The 20,434-nt window shown below is 42.6% G+C and overlaps 2 protein-coding genes across 3 annotated transcripts in view; both read left to right on the forward strand.

The window, feature by feature from the left end:
• LOC143430439 (lachesin) overlaps positions 1-20,434 on the forward strand; it is a 119,758-nt gene that overhangs the window by 88,311 nt on the left and 11,013 nt on the right. For both annotated transcript variants that reach the window (XM_076906740.1, XM_076906739.1), the window contains exons 3-6: positions 14,705-14,912; positions 15,121-15,279; positions 18,842-18,970; positions 19,043-19,180. In XM_076906740.1, the coding sequence (XP_076762855.1) occupies positions 14,705-14,912; positions 15,121-15,279; positions 18,842-18,970; positions 19,043-19,180 (634 nt within the window). The remainder of the gene's footprint in view (positions 1-14,704; positions 14,913-15,120; positions 15,280-18,841; positions 18,971-19,042; positions 19,181-20,434) is intronic.
• Positions 4,018-20,434, forward strand: part of LOC143430438 (monocarboxylate transporter 2-like) — a 185,869-nt gene continuing 169,452 nt past the window's right edge. The window contains exon 1 of the mRNA XM_076906738.1: positions 4,018-4,021. The gene's annotated coding sequence lies outside the window, so the exon portion shown is untranslated. The remainder of the gene's footprint in view (positions 4,022-20,434) is intronic.

The following is a 20,434-nucleotide window of genomic DNA, read 5'->3' on the forward strand; positions in this document are numbered from 1 at the left end:
GATTTACATATGAGGCTCGCATTACTCGGTAGCCGAGCACATGCACCGAGAGGAGAAGATAACGGCCTCTGGCGAGAGAGAATGGGCCCAGGGTTGCGCCCCTGAGCCGCAAGAGTCGCGTGCGACCCCTATATCTGTAATAACGTGCCACGTAAGGCGTAATTATATATTGCGCCCAGGGATTATTGCCGCATTTGCACTTCCGTCCGCTCTAAAGCACGCGAATATCGATTTCACGACCAGGGAATTGTAACGCGCGACTCGTTTCGATAGGCTGACTTTCTCTTCCATCGATCGACCACCACAGCTGTGCTGTCAATCGATTACCACTGCTTTGAAGCAGTGGTGGACGAGAGGACTCATTTTTTTGGGGGGAGAACGTCTGTGGAAACGTGGCAATTTAATTGTACGAAAATGATGGTTCGATTCGACTGGTACATTAAGACAAGCATAGAAAATCGATCGATCGACGAGCACAGCTGTTCTGTCAATCGATTACCACTGTTTGGAGCAATGATGGACTTTCTAACAACAAGAAAACTCATTTTTTTTTTTTTTAACATCTATGGAGATGTGGCAATTTAAATATACAAAAATGGTAGACGAATGATGGTTCCATTCGACAGGTAAATTAAAACAAGCATAGAAAGTCATTCGTTAATAAACGCGAGCCATAGAAATCTACTTGCGCGTATTCCAGTCAAAAATCGATTTCCCAATCGTATCGCTCAGGTAACCGTCTATTCACGCGATTTTTAGCTGCAGCTAGAATTAAGGAACGATCTAAAAGCGAGGATTTTCCGATATCGTTGATATCCAGCATAATCCAATAGAAGAAGTTAACAGTATTACTGTGGAACGAGTTCCGTGGCTATTCTCAGGAATAGCAACGCCATTCGACTTTCTATAGAGACACCAGAAAGCTATTTCGAGTTCTCACAGTAAGATCCGCGATTTTTATTATTAATATCATTCGTTTATTCCCCGAGACTCGAACAGTAATTTCCTTTGGCCGTTACTCGCATGATCTCTTGCGACTCGATATATAACGCGCGTTGCTTTTACAGCAGTTACATTTTAAGAATACGCGGGAGAACATTTTCATGGTGGCTGTTAAAATCGAGGGAACTTATTTCCGGCTTTTCCCCGCCAGCCATCGCGTTAGTCGAGTTTATAACCCAGACACGAATCGCACGTACGTGTTACAGGTCGTACGTCGATCGCGAACGACTCGTGGAAGTCCAGCAGCAGAGAAAATTACGCGGAAGAAGAACGTCGCCTATTAAAATTATTCATCACGCGTAATGGAACGACCGCACTAATTTTAACTGGGCCGCGAAACCGTCGTTCCACGTCCTCTAAAATATTAACCGCTTTCTCACGACTTCGCCGGGCCAAAGCTCGCTGGAATTTCTTTAACGCCTCGATTAAGAACCGCGAGATCCAATAATGGCGATTGTACGAACGACAGTTCTCAGGTTAAATTATTTTTCAACGCGAAACTTCTTCATCTTTGCCTGATTGTGTTGCTGTGCAAGTTGCAATTGGGATCGTGGAGTATAATAATTAGAGCTGAGAGGATCTCCCGGTGTCGTTGAAACCACGCGAGCGTTTAAACGAGCCTACACACCGGAAACTACGTAACTAGCTCGGGAAAATCTCTGCTGGTTGCTCTCTATGCTCTGCTAACGGCTTCTTCAAACCCATTATCGACTTCCCTCACGCGTTAATGTTAAACTTCCACCCGCAGACGCTTTTCAAACTATTTTCGAAAATACGTCAGAGTCATTTCCGCCTCTCTGTGACAGTAGTCGCGTTTAATAATCTGTTAATCGATAGCCACAGCGATCGACGCTTGTAATAACTTAACTTGGACCAAAGTGCGGTTACGAGCGTTCGCGAGCTCGTTTCGAGCATTCTTCTTAATCTATCATTGCACATCTGCGCAATAATAGATCAATTGGGTCATCTATTTTCATTCTGAGTGTAAAAGCTCGCTCGAGTTCCGCGATAAACGAAATTGCCTCGTAACAGTCGCGATAAAAAATATTTCCTTTCGAATTCCACTCTAATTCCAACCACTTGCGCCATGCTATTTTGACAGACGATTCTAACGCTGATAGGGGCGTAGAAAAATTCTCAGCACCTTTGGAAACCTTTCTCTCGCAAACTAGCGAGGCGTGAAAGGCTTAACCTGTATTGAATCGCATCGCAGTCTCTAACGATTTTTTTCTTAACGTCGACAAGGTAATCAGAGTTGAAAAGCTGGCGAAACGAGATCGAGACTCAATGTTCCACGAGAGTAACGATCGCGCCAGCCACGTTCACGGTTAACGTCGTTCGAGGAGCGAATAACAAGACAAAGACGTCTCGTTTCGAATGGAAATCCCCTCGCGTTTATCTCTCCGCTCTTAAAAGGCATCGCGTGGCTCGCGTTGAAGTTCTCGCGTCCGCCATTTTGGTATCGAAGCGTGAAACAAGTTGGTCCACTGTGTTTCTCGATTAATCGCGCCAGAGCGCGCGCGGATCGCATTCTTATACGGTTTTCTGGACGAGGATCGCGCGGGAGTTACGTTTTATTATTTTAATGCAGAGGCAGAGGCGAGTCTTCTCTGGTTACCGGATCTTACTCGTTAAAAATAATTGTTCCTGGCACAGCGCACAAAGAGAAGAAATGAAAAGTCTGTTAGGCAACGTTGGCTAACGTCCGACTTGTTATCTTCCGCCAGTATGCTCCGACTTTGCCCAATTCGAGCCGTTTCACTTATGGCACCGCTATTTTGGCCGAGTTCAACGGTGCCAAGAGCGCATCGATGATCGCGGTTAACTGCGCTGGATATTACTTTGGGAACTTACGAAACCAACACAGTTTCTTCAAAACAAAAATCTAAAACTTGACAAAAATCTACAGAAAACATTCGAATAATTGTTCAAACCATTTATCAATTTGTACTACCTCAGTGAGTGGAGAATTCTGAAATCGTGTCTGGTTTCGTCGAAACAAAAATCTAAAATTTGACTATAATCTGTGAGAAATATTTAAATAACTGTCCAAACCATTTGTCGATTTGTAGTACCTCAGTGAGTGAAGAATTTCTGAAATCGTTAAATAATTGTCTAAACCAATTATCAATTTGCAGTGCCTCAGTGAGTGAAGAATTCTGAAATTGGACGTCTGAAACGGTTTGAGAGCCGCACTGTTCAGACGCGTGTGTAAATCTTCGTTTAATGAGAGACGCGGGTAGCAGCCTGTGTATAGTCAGCCGCAAAATACAGCTCAAATAATTATACCGCGAATAGGGGTGGCCAATGGTGTTTAATATTTACCGTCGATGGTCCTGTACGGGCAGCGCGTTAAACGACAGGAACAATTGCTGATTGCTTTCACGTCGCGGGATATTTGCTCGTGAATAATTAATGAGACTGTTGGTGACTTCGTGCGTGGATTTAGATATTCCAAGATAACATGGCGTCGAACGAATTAAGCTGTAACCACCCTTTAATCCATTCTTTATTCGCCACAAACGTATTAATTTTTATACGTATTAACCCTTTGTGCTCGACGACTTTTTTAGAGAAGAATTAACATACGAAAGCGTTATATATCGATATATTATCTGTGTTTACACTTAGAAAAAGAAATTATCGGAGTTCAAGTTCTGTATTATCGTAATGTTTTACAAAACACTTGCCAAGGCATTCTGAAGTGCCAGGATCTTGTGTTATAGCTACTACTTCCGGATTCACTGTCTATTACACTAATTTTTTCTGTTTCTCACATCCGATACGATTACTGTTTACAATTGCTCGAAATTTCGAAGCTGTACTAACGCTAGACACATCGTATTCAGGACTACAGTCGTAGAATTTACGTCACAGTGTCGCTTTCCGATCGAAAACATAAACAGCCTCAGGGACCACATTCTCGAACCAATACTTCGCATCTATCAATTGGAGATAATGAAATTCGACGTAAATACAGCCGCGAGAGTTGCCACGCGAAACATCGTGGCGAGTGAGAGTCGCCATTCGAGCGCAAAGGGTTAACTGTGACGCTGGTTAATTCAGTCGTTGCAGAATATTCTACGAGAAATGTAGTACATTAAGATAAGGCGATACACAAACAATTCGAGAAGGAGAGGTCGTTCGTCATTCAGGGTCGAACATAAGTAATACGTGTTAGTCTGGCGTGGTGCGTCGTGCGAGTCGCACGCGTCGTCGTGCGGATACATTTCTCTCGTAAAATATTAGAAAAGTGTCGTCGAAAAGCGTTTACGAGGGCAGTGAAAGTTCTGCAAGTGTCGTGTGCAGTGATCTGACAGGTATTTTTAATAGTGATTGTGATAACAGTGGTGTTTTGCTTCCTGTACGACAACTTTTGAAGCCACTGGTCGTTGAGGATGGTATCGACCATGAGAACTGCTGTAATCGTTAACTATCAGGTAAAAATTTAGAAAAAAACACTAAAAAGTTGAGAAATAAAATTAATTGTAAGGCAAAGGGTTTATATGAATAATTATAGAAACTTTTTGGTGCTATTTGCTCTCTTTATCAGCTCCACGAATCTTTCTAATTTCAAACAGTCACTACTTAATCAAAGCTGTAAATTACATCGCACACTGTACAATAAATGAACTTCTAATCGAGTCGCTAATATCACGAGAAAGTGAACGCATAATTTCTTGCATCGCGAACAGCGTTCCACGCGACTCGAGAAGGGTTGAAAAACGTAAAATGCACGCGTTAGATCATTATGGTATTTTAATCAAGCGTGGCATTTTTCTCAGCGGCCCGTCTGAAAATCAGACGCAGATGGATTAAATATTCAGAACGCGGCGGTGTGCACAAGGAATTTAATTATCTGATAGTCGGTTGATCTATCCGTCCAGCGGCCACGCCACCCCCCAGGCGAAGAAATATACGTCTCCTTTCCCGCGGCGCGAGTTAGACCGGAAGTTATCCCTGCCACCCTCTGCTATGGAAATAGGGACAGTTTTTACTATGCCAACGATTCGTTCGCGGACTTATCATCCTAGCGTGGCTATTACACGGCTACCAAATAAGAAAACGCGGCTGGATCGGCTCAGTTATACATCGCGAGCATTTGTTACCCTCCCTGCGTCGCGTGGGGAAAAGTCGCGGAGATAACCGGGGGTATAATCATATTTAAAACGTCCAGACGTTCGACTACATTTCATACGGGAGCTTCGAGTATTAATGGTCCTCATATCCAATTCGAATGGATGGATTTCTCGTGGCTGAAGTTTCTTGCTTCTTCTACTTTGTCGTCTGACGCCATTAAAATATTGAAAAATTTCTGTAATCCACACACGTATTATTCTAACATTTAGAAGCATAGAGGAAGCATGTAATTATGTGATTATCATGGAATCTTTGCACTTTGATTATTAATAGTCTTGTTTCTCGTGGCTGAAGCTTCTTGTTTCTTCTACTTTGTCATCTGACGCTATTAAAATATTGAAAAATTTCTGTAATCCATACACGTATTATTTTAATATTTAGAAGCATAGAGAGAGCATGTAATTGTGTAATTATCATGAAATCGTGGTACTCTGAATATTAATAGTCTTGTTTCTCGTGGCTGAAGCTTCTTCTTTCTTCTACTTTGTCATCTGGCGCCATTAGGATATTGAAAAATTTCTATAATCGACACAAGTGTCATTCTAATACTTAGAAGCATAAACAGAGCATATAATTGTTAATTAGTACACTTTTCCGTGGCTGAAAATAATTCTTCGATCTCTACTTTATAATCTGACGCCATTAAAATATTGAAAAATTCCAGTAATCGACACACACGTAATTCTGATATTTTCAAGCACAAATGGTGTACACAATTGTCAATTGGTGTACATAATTTATTACTGACTACAGCAAGGAACATTCATACCAGCGAACACGATCTCGAGAGGCTCTATAGGCCACGCTATCGAGGGTGCAACCCAACTTGGAATTAAGTCTATAACTTGGTGCATTTAGATTACAATAGAATTAATTCGAACGAGTTGAACGCGAAGTTATAATCATTTTATCGCCAAACTGGGGTGGGTGGAAAATTTAAGGTGTCCCACATTAGCATATCCGCGGCCCTGTAATTGGATTAATATAAAATATCGCTTACGTCGATGAATCTTTTTCGTCGTTGAGAAGAAAAAAACAAGCGCCGTCGGTGTTTTAATTCAAGTGTTCCACGTTGAAGTAAACGAGCGAAGTAAATAAATGGGGATGCGTTGTAAACAGCGAGATCGCTCGCTGCGGAAAGTTTCGAAGCAAGAAATAAAGCGAAACTACGGATTTCTGTACTTTTAATTGCGCATGCTGCATTTTATGCAGCTACTCCACTGTTTACTATAATGAACCAAGTTCCCCCGCTAATTAGTGCAAAATTCCGGTAAAAGGTAATTATTCCTCGTCGTCTATTTCGAGCGGAATAAAATAAAAAAAAAAAATCTCTCGTGTACGCGTTCGTTGAATAATCGTTGACAAAACTGCGTCGTCCAATTCCTGATTTTCTTTTTTTTTTTTTTTATTAAAGCTGGAAAATTCATTTTATGTTCAACCAGTTATTTCAATTCTAATTGCGTATTAAGTGCTATGAGGATTGCCTCTGATCTTGGAATTAGTTTCATAGCCTTCGAGTCTCAAATTGCTGTTACGAAATCGTGAAGTCTCGTTAAACTCTTGGCCACGAGGAAATTATTGTCAATTAGAAGGTTGCGTTAACCGAGTTATCGTCACGTTCGAATAATTTCGTGTATCGATGGTGAACGAGGGTGAAACTTGAGCCTTCGATAGTTTATACGCCTTCGATTTAAATGAATTTGTTAAATTTGAATTTGGTTATCGAAAATATCGTCGTTTAAAGCACCCACGCGTTATTGCACAATAACCTCGTTAATTTTAGACGCAAATAGTGCGCCTCGACTCTTTGTGAATTCGCCAGATGAAATTTTCTCCAATTTAGAAGATAAAAGGGCTTCATAATGTTTATCGATTTTCGCCCTCGCTAACAAATTTCTTCCCCTTTAAAGAGGAACGCGCGGGACTTTTTATGCGAGACGTGCGACGTATAATTTGTCGGAATATTAATCGTACGCTTTTAATGAAATAGATTCGAAATTCACGTGAAAATGCCATCGTCGGAGCATCGTCGTGGAGCGTTCGATGGAAAAATACGCGATGGGAACCGGCAACCCCCATAGCCATCCGTGTAGCATGATTTAATGGCACGATCTTTGCTGAACAATGATCCAACTTGTACCATTCAGTCAACTTCCGTTACCCATCTCTGCACGAAATCAAGTTTCATCAATCCAATCAAACTTTGTGATTTACTTATAATATCTGTATTAATTCCTCTTCGTTTCTGCGGACCATGCACGTAGATTTTGGCTGGAGAAATTAAAGAAAGTAACGAAAATCTACCCACTTGAAAATTTTTATTTGACTCTGAAGAAACTGGAGAAATATTCTGACGAGAAATTATTAAAGAAAGAAACGAAAAGAACGATCGATTCTAATATGAAAATTTCTATTTTACTGTCTTTTAAAACTTTGTGATTTACTTATGATATTTACATTAATTCCTCTTCGTTTCTGTGGACCATTCACGTCCATTGGTCTCGTAGATTTAGGCTGAAGAAATTAAAGAAAATAATGAAAATCTATTGACTTAAAAATTTTTATTTGACTCTGAAGAAGCTGGAAAAATATTCTTGTGAGAAATTATTAAAGAAAGCAACGAAAAGAACGATCGATTCTAATATGAAATTTTTATTTTACTGTCTTTAAAGAAGCTTCAGAATCGCGCACGTAGATCGAGGGTAACGAGAAACGCTGGAATCGATGTATTAAACGAGCTTAACGGAGCAAGAATAATTAAGATGTTGGCAACGCGCCGAGATTCATGGTTGCTGAACAGATTCGCGTTGGAAGGAGAGTCTGCACTTTGCTCATTACACGCGTTGTCACCCACGATTCCAACACCTATTCCACGCTCTGGTCCTCGCGAGGAATCGTCCGCCATCGTTTCTTCTTCCATCTCTCGCGATACGAAACGCGTTAATCCATGGCGTCGCGAGAAACGAAGATAATTTGGAAATCGTTTCGCGCAGCCGCGAGAGAATTAATTATGCTGCGATGTATCGAACTGTGCGTACCTCTGGAATTAAATGGCGAGCTGATGAGAGAATGAGAACGCAATACGCGACGAGAAATGCGAAAAGCAATACGTATCTGCGATAATAACGAGAATCGAGTCGAGCTTGTCCATTTTACTGATTATTCTTCGACGCGTCTGCTGTTTTAACAGTCGTACTTTGCGTTTCAATGCATCCACGCAATTTAATTGGACGCTTCGATTAAGAATCATCGACGTTCTTAATTATTAACGTTATTTTTCCGTGTTGCGCAATTATTCAGTGGCATAATGCACTGGTTGGCTCGCGTTCAAGATAGCAACGCAGTTACGCTTCGCTGACGGCTCTCGATACTTTCTGGTAGCCCTGCGATCATCGATTCCTTTTGTTCTGGTATGCTGTTTTACAATGGTCGAGTTCCTGGAAAGTTTAACAGCCCCAGTCGCCAGAATTTTTCATCCGCACTTGAGTATCGTTTCCTTTTAAGAAAATGTCATTTTTTCGAGGGCAGTCTCGATTTATCGCACCCTTCCATACAAATTATAAACGCATTCACGCGTTTTCAGAGTGTATTTCTTTAATTTATACAATCGCCTCTTAATTAGATTCGCAAACGCGTTTTAATGTCTCTCGTTTCTTTAATTTACGCGATCGCGTGGTAATTAGATTTGTAAACGATTATCAAAGGTCCCGTTCCCGTTTCTACCGAGCATCAACGTCGTATTAGAACAAACAAGTTCGAAATGCATTCTGCACCAAGCACTTTGAGCCTGTGACGCGTAATCGACGCGAGTATTTGCATAAACGCATCGGACACGTGCGCTGAACCGCGATAAATTGAACCACGGCGTGCCTGGCGTTCACGTCGAATATCTCAGCCATGCGTCTTCCGGATGGAAAAACTTGCGCGAATAATGAATACTTCTCTCATTAAGGTCAACGTGAATCACCAAATTAGCGCTGTAAATTTTAGTATACCGACTGTGGCCGATAAAGTGCGCTAAACGCGCTCGAGCAACGAACGAAGGGGCTGTTTAATGAATTTCATCGAAATTTAACGCCAGCACACTTTTTTTTTAAATCACGAAAGTCTCCAAAGTTACTGTCCAGCTCTGCTCTGTTATTTATCGAGCTCGAGTGCGTCTGAAGTTTCGTACTCAAAAGAATTCGATGTTTATTGCGATACTAGTTGCGACAACTTCCACCCCTCAGTGGGATCCGCGTGGCAATCGAGGAGTCGATCGCCTCGAAGTGAAATGTTACGTTATTATTTCCCTGGAATCGTGCCATCTGAACGCGAATCTTGTGGAAGTAATGAAAATTTGTTCGCGAAACTTTCCGCTCCGTTTTGAGGTCGACGTTTCCCTTGTACTCCTTTGCACATAGATATTGTTTAGTGGCGGCTGGTTTTATGCCCCTCGCGTTCCTCGCTGAATTTCATCTCGCTCCACTTAAGGAAACAGCCAGAGGGCGCTTGCGAACGCGACCACCCTTAAGTTCCTACGATTTAAATGGCTCAAAATGCGTTCATAACCTTACGCGATCAGCTGATCGATGTCTCGCGTGGGCAAAGAATTTTTTTCTGCCACAGTTCGCGTATCGAACCCATCGCTACCTCACTGGCGACGTAAACCAGGTGCTCGTGTTCCCATGGCTTTGGAAATGATTAAATTAGCCCTAAAATTCCTGTCTCCTAAAAACTTTCGACAGCCTCAACTTTCTAAATATATTTTCGCGCGATGGACGATACGAATCTCCCTCGCGCGCCAGCCATAAGCGTGAATTAGGTATCGCGACGGCACAGTAACTTTCACGATCCATAAGAACAGGTTCTCTTAAAAACGCTCGCGTATAAATTGTTTAACTCGCTGCACGGACGGAATTTAACGATAATGCGCACTGAAATTCTTGTGGCAGGAATATCGAGCGATTTTTGAATCGTTTTCAGAGCATCGCATCGAACGGGATTATGTTTCGCGTAACAGTTTCACGAGGCAGACCGACAATTGCTTCATTCTGCGCGCTATGAATGCTTGATTAATTATCGCTTAATTACAGGGGGATGATCGATTATCCGGCGTAAGTCTTGCGCCAGGGGAATTGAAAATATTAATGGCGGCGAGAGGGACTCTGTCCCGTTTATTAATCACTTACATGACGAAACAGTATTCTTTCCAGCTTCTGTATTACCCTCTCACTTTTGTCTGGCGATAATTTCTTCCAGCCCACGAGAAAATGGCGATTCACTGTTCTGACAAATAAACGAGGGCCTCGAAAATCGAATGCGCGCGATATTAAATAATTCTGTTGCCATTTCTTCTGGTTTAGGATAAATTAGACAATATTTCCAAGCAGGATAAATTAATTTTTCTACGTTATCGAAACTTATCCGACACGCGGTTAATTCAGAGCGCACGTGCGTGAAAATAAGGAACAGAACCGCGAGACAGATGCTGGACATTAAATTAGCCATTCATTCGACGCGATAGCAACCGAAGAAGCCACCACGCGAGGCGGAAATTAAAGTTGGAATCTGTTTTGTCTCTAACGATATTACAAAAACGTGGCTGATGCTTCTTCTTTTTTTTTCATTAGAATACACGTAGGTGAGATGCATCTAAGTTTTAACTGGACACGCAGCGGTAAAAATTAAAAGTCCGCTGGCGCGCGGTTCCATTTCTCACGCCAAGAACTTTATACGAGAGCCAAGCGGCAAGAGGAGGAGATAAGCGAGCGTTCTCTGCTGAAAATTTCGTGGCCCTTTCGCGCTTTCTGTTCAGAATCACGGTATTAACCCTATCGCGTTCGTTTCATTGCTAATTGATATCGCGGTACACACCAGATAACGATAATTGCGGGCATCGCCACGGAACAGCAGTGTTCATTAACACGTACAGAGGTACCAGCCATTGTGTACACTGTCCTGGAACCGTATTCAACGTTTATTTCCCGCGGAAATTCGGTACCACCGCGTACTCCGCACAGAATCGATCACCTTTGTGCTCGAGCGCGTCAGATTCCGCTCGAATTGAAATACGCTCGCACAAAGCGGTAGAAAAATCCCAGGAACGACTGAGAATCGCTCTTTCTCTGCTCCTTATATTCCCCAGCAACTGCCTCTCGAAAGGAAACAGATTTTACACTGAGTTTTCCATTTAATTCGCGATCGTTCGTACATTTTTCTCGAAGACTATATTGTCCACGCGAGATGGTAAGAGTTTATTAGAAACCACGATGCTGGCTCCACGATGCAGATAAATAAATGGAATTCCGCGAGACTAACCAGAACACAGCCTGCAAAAGTTGCGACGAAACTCTGGCGAGAAAAAGCACGTCTCCAGACGAAATTTGCCATCCGCGTAGTCGAAGTTTCCGCCAGACGAGCGACCAGCACCAGAATACTCGATGGAATCCTGTCTTTCGAGCGGTTTTCGAACTTGCGACGCGTAATGGCCACGCGTTTAGGCAGTTCTGAACATCTTGGACAGTCGCGACACATTTTTCTGCGTTCAGAGAATTTAACACGCGCTAGAAACGATTGTTAGACCTGAAAAATACCCCGCCAGGGAGGTTCCACCAGTCTGTCAGTAATTAAACGGGAAGCTTCCCACGCAAGGCGAGAATTTATTCAATTGACGCTTTTCTTCCAGCGAGTTTCTTTCCTTTGAGAGTAGCCAGCCAGTCTTTTAATTGCTTTAACGAAGTTATTACACTTTCCACTTGCCTATTGCTTTCTCCACGGGCGCATTAACTTTACGCGCGTTTAATAATCTCCAGTCGTTTCGCCTAGTAAAACTTCAATAAAATTACAGCCAGTCGTCACGAGTAACGCGATAATTTGATCAGAGTAGTTGCACGTATTTTCTCGAACGCGGAATCATTTTTATTCTGACGAGCGTTTGAGGGATACTTTCTGCAGTTGCACTCAGAAAAGTTGCGATTTAGTAACTGACGCGTTGCGATACTGTGTTGATATAATTACAACGATGAAATGGTTAATAATGAATTGAACGCAGAATCTTTTTTATTTTAGGGTACTTTCGATTCTGCGAGCATCATAGCTTTAACGCACATTTTTCACTTTACGATTGCCTTTAGAAACATTTTTTTTTCGACGGCTATAACCGTAATTTGCTCAGCATTGCGATCGTTCTCAGAGACACATTTTTTTCGACTGCTATAACCGTCATTTGCTCAGCATTGCGATCGTCCTCAGAAACACAATTTTTGTCGACGGCTATAACCGTCATTTGCGTAGAGATAGATCTGACGTCTATAGCCGTAATTTGCGTGAAAGTGTTAAGAAAACTAACGCGTTGCGATGCAGCGTCGAACAGTGGTTAACAGGGAATTAAAATCCATCGTGTTGGCCAGCGCAGCGTTTTCATTTGACACGCGACAGAGTCTGAGACCGCCCTCCGCGCTTGGCAATATGTCGCCATCGCTGGCAACGGATCCGAGTGGTAATCCCCTTCGAGTGGTATCCTGAAAAAGTAATCACTCATGGGCCACGAAAATGGGAAACGAGGCTCAAGGTATTAAGACCCTTTGTCTCTGTCTGCGGCGAGGGAACAAGCAGACGAGGCAGGAATCGCATAATAGGGATCGCGTAATCTCTGGTAAAATCTTACGGTATGAAGAGCGTCGCCAGCTGAATGGACGTGTAATTGTAACCGAACGAATCGGTTGGTAACTGAATTTCCTGGTCCCCCGTTCGAGGCTCGATCGAAATTCGATTCACCAAGCGTTTCTCTTTTTCACCCTCTCTCTATTTTTTTTTTTTTTTTAACGCGTTAGCAAGTGGCACTGTACGCACGCAGACGCGTGCACATCGCAGCCAAGTGGAGTATTTAAGCGCAAAAAGCGGCTGGAATGCTCTGACGAACGCTTTAATTAGCCTGGGAAACGGAATTCGCGAAAGGCGACGCAGAGGAGGTCCTGCAGGCTAAATCTCTATGTTTTAGAGGCATTAGAGTATAATGGCGGCTGAGCGGTGTTTCTTGCACTCGTCTGGGTGGCCTGCTCGTATATTCCTTGACATTGCATACGCGAGTCCACGTAATTACTTGGCAGCGTTTGTTCATTCGATTTTACGCTCGCGTGTAATGAAAGAAGAGTAAGTTTCAGGATCGTGCGAGAATCGCGCGATTATTCGAGTCATTTCGTTGGAGATATACTTTATTCGAAACGACCAGCAGATATTTGAATAGCGTTTCGTTTGATGGCGCAATTAATAGCGCAAGAAACAGCTGAAATATGTCTCGCCATTCTTTTCTACCATTGCTCATTTCTATCAGTCCGTGCCAAATCTTTTGCTGGCTTTCTTTTCCACCGCTTCCTGCGCGTCTCTGTCCTTCCGTCTCTGTACAGAGTCCAGAATTTCTCATCTTTTTCTCGAACTTGACTCGTTCCTCTTCTTGCTCGACGCTTTTCAGCCATGTTCCACTATTTTGCCTCGTTTTAATCACTTGCTGGTCTCTTCGTACTTCCTCGCATTGCTATTAATTCAAATACAACGTGTCAGAATGGAAATATTTTTTTTTTTTCGAGATGGTTCAGATGAATTTTGTGGAGACGATTCTATAAGCTGTTAGACAGTGTGTGCCATAAGAAAAATCCCAAGACTGTCTGTCCAAACGATCCACCTCGCACTGCAACGGATGCAACCCACTTTCGCAACGATGTACTGAAATGTTATTCCATCGTATCTCTTTCTTAACAGTCCACGAGTCCTCGTAACGCGTGGAACTTTTATGGATCTCGTAGAATGAACGAAAACCCTTAATTATCCGAGACACGCGAAGCGAAATTTCGATTTTAATTCAAAGTCGAGACTAAAATATCACCGCAGAACAAGCCACGCTTTTCGTTTCACAGCTCGCGATTTTTCTCCTCCCTCGCGCGGATTTATAAAGTTCATTAAAACGAATTACACGCGTTCTACTGGTGGTGAAAAAAAGTTTCTGGCTCGTTCAACCTCCACGGGGGTTGCTCGATCTCGAGGAGTCACATTTTCGCTCGCACGATCGACGATCCATAAAAGCGAAGGCGTCCACGGACAAAGCAGCGTTCCATTACGACGCGAGGCTGCGCTGCACAATGGTAAGAACCGATACGGCTGGTCTACGCGAGGACCATTTCAGGATCGGTCGCGCATTGTGGCGATCGCCATTGCAGATGGGCTGCCTCTCAAACGGCCACCATTTTATCCGCACTCGTGGTCACACAGAACGCTCATTTAACTCAACGTGCACGATTGTTGGACGCTTGATTAAATATAACGAACGCATTACCATTGTTGCCGTCCGTGCACCGTGAGCCATTCAACGTCCAGATATTTATGCTTCCATGGTAGCTGAAAAATATGCGCGTGGAAAAATGCGAAATCGATCATTCTTCGTCTTCTTACGAAGCTTACAAAATTTTCTGCAGCTTCTATCCTTGAATTCTTCCATTTTTATGGACCAAAAGGTTAATAATGTAACGCGTTTCGATGTTAAAATGGCTATTTATACGTAACAGTGTCTCTGTTTTGCCATTTTCAGGTGGCATGGCTGAGAGTGGACACGCAAACGATTTTAACCATCGCCAATCACGTGATCACGAAGAATCACAGGATTGGCGTGACTCACACTGAAAGGAAAACCTGGCATCTGCACATACGCGACGTGCGCGAGTCTGACAGGGGCGCTTACATGTGTCAGATAAATACTGACCCGATGAAGAGCCAAACCGGCTATCTGGAAGTCGTAGGTTCGTTGTTCGTTCGATCAGAGGCTCGTTTCGCTTGAAAACGAGGCGAGAAACATTTTTCGCGGTTCACATTCGCTCGAAAAGAAAGAAAAGAAACGGATTCCTTGCTGGCGCAATCTCGTGGCGGCTCATTTCACATCTCTGCCCCCCTTCCACGACTCGAAATAATTTGTTCTCCTCGGGAAATTTGCAATTTTTCTGCCTCCAGTTCCGCCTGACATTTTGGATTACTTAACAAGCACGGACATGGTAGTTAGAGAAGGCAGCAACGTGACATTACGCTGCGCTGCTAAAGGATCTCCGACCCCAAATATTACGTGGAGGCGAGAGGATGGCGAGACCATACCCCTTGGGAACGGCGAGGAAGGTAAGGAGCGAGCTGACAAAATGTGTAATTAAAAAACAGAGAACGTATTAGGTTTTTTTTTATTCTACACGTGTAATATTGTATATAATACTCCTTTGCGAATGAAAAAGGACCTTGTTCAGCTCATTGACTCTCAGAGTTGCTGCAATTATCCTGTTTACATTCATTAATAACAAAAAAGAATAAGTACTTCTTTAAAAATGAATTTATTGATTCTGAGAATAGCTACGATCATCCTGAGTACCTTCATTAATAGAAGAAAAAAAGAAATGATTTTATTGCTCGATTAGTAACAATTCAAAAAACAAAAATGTGTGTCAATGGTTTGATGTGAAAGATAATCCTCTTCGACGAGCATCGACGCTGCGGTTACTTTTTTTTATTCTACGTGTAATATCATACATAGTTCTCCTATTCATTGACTCTCAGAATAGCTACAACCATTCTGTGTACCTTCATTAATAGAAAAAGAAGAAATAACTTCTGCTCAATTAATAACAGTTTAAAAAACAAAAACGTGCTTGACTGGTTCGATACAAAAGCTGATCCTCTTCGACGCAGCGATCGTTTAAACTCGAATGAGTAATGTCGACACAGTCCAGCAGCAGAATGGAATAATTCAAGACGATCGCGTAGCGCTTTGATTAATCACCAGCGGCTTTGGAACTTATTTAACGACTGGCGGCGCTAGTGTGGCACGCGGATGACGCCAGGATGAAATACACTCGCAGGGTTTCGCGCAATAACGACAGGTAATACGTACGTCCTGATTCGCGTACAGGCGCAGAATCGCGAAGATCGTGCGCGATAACGATTTATCACTCTTTTGTCCTGCCTCTTCCGCAGGAAACTGCAGAGCTTGCGGCTACGAAAAATCTCTGCCACGCTTTCGACGCTTCGACTAGGCTCTGTAACGCGTTGACAAACGGCTCGAGAGGACGTTTTGTTATGTTCGAGCTGTGTTTAACGATTCTCAGCGAAATTCGTGCGAGTTTCAAGCGTATGGAGGCTTGCGATGCCCCCCAATGTCGTATTTCTAAATTCCAAAAAGCAGAACTTGGTCAATTTCTGCTCGCACTCTGCGTTTTAATATTTAAACCCCCATTCTGTTTTAAGTTTCTATAGAAATTTGAATATTGCACAAATAGCTTGTTCTCAGCTGATTTTCTCCTCGCGAGGCGTTCTTCGCGTTAAAAAGTTTTCGTCTTCCGCGACAGCGAACATTCAATTTGCGCGCATCCTCAGAAAGAAGAGCGCAAAATGTTTCGCACCGCGGTAACTCGAATCGAATTAAATACTGGCTTTGATCGTTCGACTCTTCTCGCGCCTTCTCGAACAGTTTCGATGCCTGGCCAGCTTCTGTTCCATTTATTTTATTCCCCAGCTTGTCGCGTTCGCGCGAATAAACCGTCGAAAAGCTATTCGTTGGGGGACCATTCGCAAATACAAAGGGGAAATAAAGTTCAACGAATGTGTGCCACGTTGTTTCGCGATCCTTTTACGAGTTTTTGACCTCGTTCTTGTAGATTTTCAATAACGAGTATTCATCGCGCTTCTCTCTTGGTGTTTGTATCCGAAAATTTTCAACTCTACACGCGATTTACAACAACGAGAATTTTTCGTTGCGTCCTGTCGCACTTCGATTTGTCGCAACTCTAGAAAATGCATCGCCAGTGCGACGCTAAAACCGTGAATATGCAAATTCTGAGCTAAAGCCAGCGGATCGAATGCCTTCTTCTTCTGCCCTTAACTCGAACCCTCCGTTTGCATACCAGGTCATTTCAGTCGCGAGCTTTTCGAAGGGAAAAGTCATCCTTTTTGTGCTAAAGTCGACTGCTGGCACAACTTTCGCCTTTTTTTCTCTTCCACGGGGGTCGAAACGTAAACTTTCAGCTTCGATAAACGGTTTGTATATTTTCTCTGGAGAGAGTGACGAGAAATATATTTTTCTAGCTTCTAAAAAAATATTCTACGTTCTTTTGATTAAAGTCAAATTTTTTTTTTTAATGACACGTTACATTGTTATGAGCGAATTTATATGGCAATGAATACCAGTGGACGCTTTAAAAAATGGTTAGAACTGTGATAGCAGTGGTATCGATAAAGAAAATGTTTGCTCAGCGTTTCTAACTGTGCCATCGCACTGTAACTTATAAATCGCGTTCCACTGACCTCTCTGCGAGATCAAACCACGACAGAACGATGTTTAGCAGTTAAATTAAAGTCTTATCCGTTCGCAAAATGAAAAGTTGACATCAAAAGTCACACAAAGTGGACACGAAGCACATTTGGAGCAGCTCATTGCGTTCAATTTTGAATTCCCGCGCTTCATCGACTCCTACGATCGCCATATTGGCTTGAAAGAAACAAAATGGACGCAGAATAGCGATCTAAAGAAAAGAACGTGAAAAACTTGCGTAGAAACGTGGTGGAACTTGAAAATAAAGCGTGTAACGTCCATGAATGCTTGTCAAAAAGGTTTCATCCTCCATTTTGTAAGACAGCAGTGCCAATGGCGCACACAAGTGGCAATCAACGTTTCTCGATGACGAACGTGAGTGTTTTGATGAAAAATTGAAAGGCAAAACGCGTTTCTACATCCACGTTCGAATTTTCGACTCGACGAGCTCTGACTTTGTCCAGCTAAGCGCTTAATCTCTTCATGAAGCAATTTATGTTATTGAAACGGCACTCGTATCCCCGCGTAATCACTCGCACGCGAGATAGACTGTAAACCACTGGCCAAACCACTCGATACACTCCGCGTACCCACTTTAATTAATTACTAGCTGTGCCATTACCGTCTTACCGCGCCAATTACTGATGGCCATCGTGACCCTTCGAGGCCACCCCTGTCGAACATTTCCAGGCACTTTTATCAGAATAAATTTGTTCGAACGTCGCTCGAATCGTTTACAATAAAATCATCGCGATAATTCGAGCGCATTCGTTGGAAAATAAATTTTTATTGTGCAGTGAGCAAATATGGAGCGAGCAGGGGTAACGAATGTCCTCAGCAAGGTTCTACAAAGCTTTTTCGATCAGACTACGAACGCCAGCAGCGGATATAATCAAGCATCCCCTAAAGTAAACCTGGGTTAGCAAGAAATCCCTCGACAAGCGTCGCCATCCGCGATGCAATTCGCTGGAAACGCGTTCGCAGCGTCGAATGCTCGCTAGGATTAAATGCTGGGGCAAAAAGAGAGGGGGTTGCTCGCTGTATCGAAGGTGCAGAAGCAAAGGGCGGCTGGGTCAGTTAACATTAATTTCAGCCACGCTATTATCAACTTTTTGCGCGCGAAATCAACGCTGTTGGCTCGCAAATGATCGTCCATTTACTGGCTAAACGGAAGAACAAGCTGAACGCTGATTTCGATCAGCTGGGCCAGAAGAAACCCTCTGCGAGCCGTTAATTATTAATTTCTGTGTATTACAATTAACTACAGCGTTTTTTCGTTGCAGTGAGGATCGTAGAGGGTCTGAGCCAAAAGAAATCCTCTGCGAGCCGTTATTTATTAATTTTTGTGAATTATAATTTACTACAGCGTTTTTTTCGTTGCAGTGAGGATCGTAGAGGGTTCAGTCTTCAACATCACCAAGATAAATCGACTACAAATGGGCGCGTACCTCTGCATAGCTTCAAATGGCATACCACCAACAGTCAGTAAAAGGATAATGCTGATCGTGCACTGTAAGTAGTTACTTTTAGCCATTTACCAATTTTATCCGCGGTTATTGAAACGAACGTAACCCCTGTTCGCAGTCAGTCCAATGATCTCGATACAGAATCAATTAGTTGGCGCGCAGGAGGGCCAACGAATGACTCTGGAGTGCAATTCAGAGGCTTTTCCCAAATCGATCAATTATTGGACGAAGGAGAACAACGAAATCATTAAAAACGGTAATTCCAACGCGATTGTCTCGCGTAATTATTTCTGCAGAATTTTCTCTTTAGTTAAGCATGCGATAATTAATTTTAATACACAGAAAAATCGAATTTTCTATATTCAATGGACGCATGCGATAATAAATTAATTTTCGTTCGTGTAAAAATTATAGAATTGTAATATAAGGACAAACTCGCGTGTCAGTGTCATTTATTTTCTAAGAATTTTAATCTTAGACGAAATTTCGATTTACTTGGAAACACTATCGTGCGAGAACGTGGTGTGCTGATAAGGCGAAACGAAAACACGTTACGCCATTCAGGTCGAACATAAATAATACGCGTTAGTAAGTCGCGAGACGTCGACCAAGTCGCACGCGTCGTCGTTCTATCGAATAAATCGACACGTTTCTCGAATATTATTACAAATCTGCCATTGAAAACGTCATTGAAAAGAGTATCGAACGTTGACAGATGTTTTAAGTAGTGACAGTGACATTTTACTTCCTGCACGACCACGTTGGCAGCCATTTTGTTGCTGAAGACGACAGACCAAGCAATCATCGACTGTCAGGTATGAATTTTGAGAGCAAAAATAATTGATAAATCGACTTTGCTTGTGTCACGCGTGATTAAAATGAAAATCATTCGAAGCAAGGAATTAAATGGCAGTTTCTCGTGAAAAATAGATCGCTCGAAATTGATTGTCCCAAACAAAGCCGCGGTAAGTTTAATACAATTAATGGCCTACTCTGCTCGAAGTGGAGATATTGAAAAATTAATTAATTCGATGCGAAACCGATAGCGCAAGGGGGAATTGCATAAAATGACGCGAGTCGTTCCCAGCGTCGATATCGAAGTTCATAAATAGCAAATTGATGCGGTTAAAAACAAAATTTGCTCGATTCGACTGTTTACTCAGCTGGCTCGATTTCAATCGCGTTTCACTCGATGTAACGCGAACAATATTACAAGCAAAACTCGACGCGCAGCGCGTTATTTCAGGCTCGAACTTCGTTAGAAGTTGCATACGTTCAACGAAATTTCACGCGTTATTCAATAGCCTCGTCCGATAGCAAACGCGAGATCGATCTCGCTTAACAATTAATAAACAGCGTGCATTCGAATCCGTGCAATTATCGAAGCTCGAAAATCGACAGAATTCTCGTTCTTGCGTCGCATTCTCGCTCGTAATCACCTTATACGAGTATGTTAATCCGTGGCAGTAAAAGCAACGCTCGTACGCGGGAGCAGGTGTAATAAAATCGT

The sequence above is a fragment of the Xylocopa sonorina genome, chromosome 14 (assembly GCF_050948175.1).
Source record: "Xylocopa sonorina isolate GNS202 chromosome 14, iyXylSono1_principal, whole genome shotgun sequence".
Lineage (NCBI taxonomy): Eukaryota > Metazoa > Arthropoda > Insecta > Hymenoptera > Apidae > Xylocopa > Xylocopa sonorina.